The 2,156-nt window shown below is 46.1% G+C and overlaps 1 protein-coding gene across 1 annotated transcript; it reads right to left on the reverse strand.

The window, feature by feature from the left end:
- Positions 1 to 782: 782 nt before the first annotated feature.
- LOC101826947 (sperm motility kinase-like) lies at positions 783 to 1,919 on the reverse strand. Its single transcript, XM_040740843.1, has one exon. It carries the CDS (start codon positions 1,917 to 1,919, stop codon positions 783 to 785), a length of 1,137 nt encoding a protein of 378 aa, XP_040596777.1.
- Positions 1,920 to 2,156: the final 237 nt, after the last annotated feature.

The following is a 2,156-nucleotide window of genomic DNA, read 5'->3' on the forward strand; positions in this document are numbered from 1 at the left end:
TGTTGCTTTGACAGAAGGGAAGGGAATACTTAACAAGTTGTGACCCATAGACCTACATGTGTCTGTGTGGCTTTGAATATAGATAATATTGTGCTGAGCAGGTAATGAACCCAAGTCCTGAGATGCCTGGGACTTAATGTTTATAACCCAAGTAAGACATGAGGCCAAGTTGTTGTTTTCATGCATAGGTGTGTGTGTCTTTGTGGGTGGATTGACTGTAGGGGAGATAGACCATGCAGATGCCCTCTGAGAGGGGACATTTGTAATTTCCAATGAGATATTTATTGAGATAACATAATCAAAATACAATACAAAGGAGGAGAGTATTTGAGGGCCAAAGCACATGAGTCTCATAATGTCAGCAGTTCCCTGCTGTCTTTGTAAGACTCGTGAAGATCCTGGTCTCACCTAGGAGCGGGTTCAGGAGAACCTCACAGTGCCCTGAGTGCATGGGGAATTCTCTTCCTCACCAGCTTCCATGCCCTGAAATGCCTGGATCAAGATGTTATGGTTCCAAACTGGGTCTGGTGATTGGGCATGTTGGCCCCATGGATGGGTGCTCTGAGGAGAAGCCCATGTTCAGAAACCTGAAGTGTGTTCCCTCCAGGACTGACACATGAGGAGAGATCACCTGCGGGTCAGTCCAGAGAATTCATGTTGACTGCAATGTCCCCAGCGGTGCTGTTGATGCCATTATCCATCCGGACGCTTCCGGGACGGATTATTTCATCTTATCTGGGCGTCAGTTACGGACAGTCCAATTTGTTCACCGTGATATAGATTCAGCATCTCTTTCGTTTCCTTGGCACACCTTCCTTCTGAAAGGGACTGTCCCCAGTTTCTGTGATTGTCAGAAAGGCTGCCTCACTGGCTTTCCTCTTCAACGGGAGAAGTGGGGGAAGGGCACAAACAGGGCTGCTGGTCAAACAGGGCTTCTCTTTTCGATGATGACTGTCCTCATAGCTCAGTTTATGTTTCAGAATATTGAAAGCTGCTGCCACTTTATTATGTGGTTGCCCGTGTGTTAGGGATGACATAATCTCTTCACAGGTATAGCCAATAGCATTCATAGTGTCCATGATCCTGGGAAGGAGTCCTTTACTCACAGGTTCCACCTGCTCTTCAATGTGCCTCAGCCATTCTCTTTCCCGGACCTCACGGATTGTTATCCTATGGCTGGTGGGGACGCAGAGTAATTGTGAAAGGATGACGTGACATGGTTTTGACAGGTGCTGGGGAATGGCTAACTGTGTGTTGGTGATGAGCCTGTACAAAGCATCATCTCTGGTTTCTTCATATGGAAAACATCCTGTGACCAGTACATAAAGGAGAATTCCCAGGCTCCACATGTCGACTGCCAGTCCATCATACGGTTTTCCTGCCAAAACCTCTGGAGGCAAATAGAGCGAGGTGCCACAGACATCCTCCAACATCTGCCCTTCTGCTAGCTGAGCTGCCAATCCAAAGTCACAAAGCTTGATGTTTCCAGCATTGTCAATGAGGATATTCTCCAATTTAATATCACGATGTGCGATTCGTCTCTGGTGGAGATAGTGCACTGCTGACACGACCTGTTGGAATATTGGTCTAGCTTCCTCCTCCTGTAGATAGTCTACATCCCTGAGGAATATCTCCAAATCCTTTCCTGCAACATACTCCATGACCACATAAGTCTTTTTCAATGTGTAAATGACATGGAAAAATCGAATGATATTTCTGTGTTCCAAAGACTGAAGGATCTCTACTTCTGAGTTGGTGTGAGCCAGAGCTTTGTCCTTCTTCTCAAGGACCTTGACAGCAACTTCTGTATGTGTAGGAAGGTGGCAGGCAAGCTTCACCTCCCCATACGTACCAGAGCCTATAGATTTTAGGATTCTGAAATCCTGTTCAAGAATGTCCTGTTCCAATGCAATGGACATGATGTTTGACTCTTTCAACCACTTTATCTTGAAGCTGTTCCTATGGAAACAATGCTAGAAACAAAATTAAAGCAATGTTAGCATGGGAATTCAGTGTTTACAGTTCTCTCCCATGAAATGTGAGATAGCTCAATCAACCCCACGAACAGCCCAAACTCAGAGCTCAAGATGTGGAGTCAGTGTGAAGACCAAAGCTGGAATCACTGCTCGGGACATGCAGAGGAAAACACTGAGGTG

Source organism: Mesocricetus auratus, unplaced genomic scaffold (genome assembly GCF_017639785.1).
Source record: "Mesocricetus auratus isolate SY011 unplaced genomic scaffold, BCM_Maur_2.0 contig_10785_pilon_obj, whole genome shotgun sequence".
NCBI lineage: Eukaryota > Metazoa > Chordata > Mammalia > Rodentia > Cricetidae > Mesocricetus > Mesocricetus auratus.

Bases quoted from the DNA above. Each gene is read 5' to 3' on its own strand.
- LOC101826947 (XM_040740843.1), bottom strand. From the start codon at position 1,919: ATGTCCATTGCATTGGAACAGGACATTCTTGAACAGGATTTCAGAATC.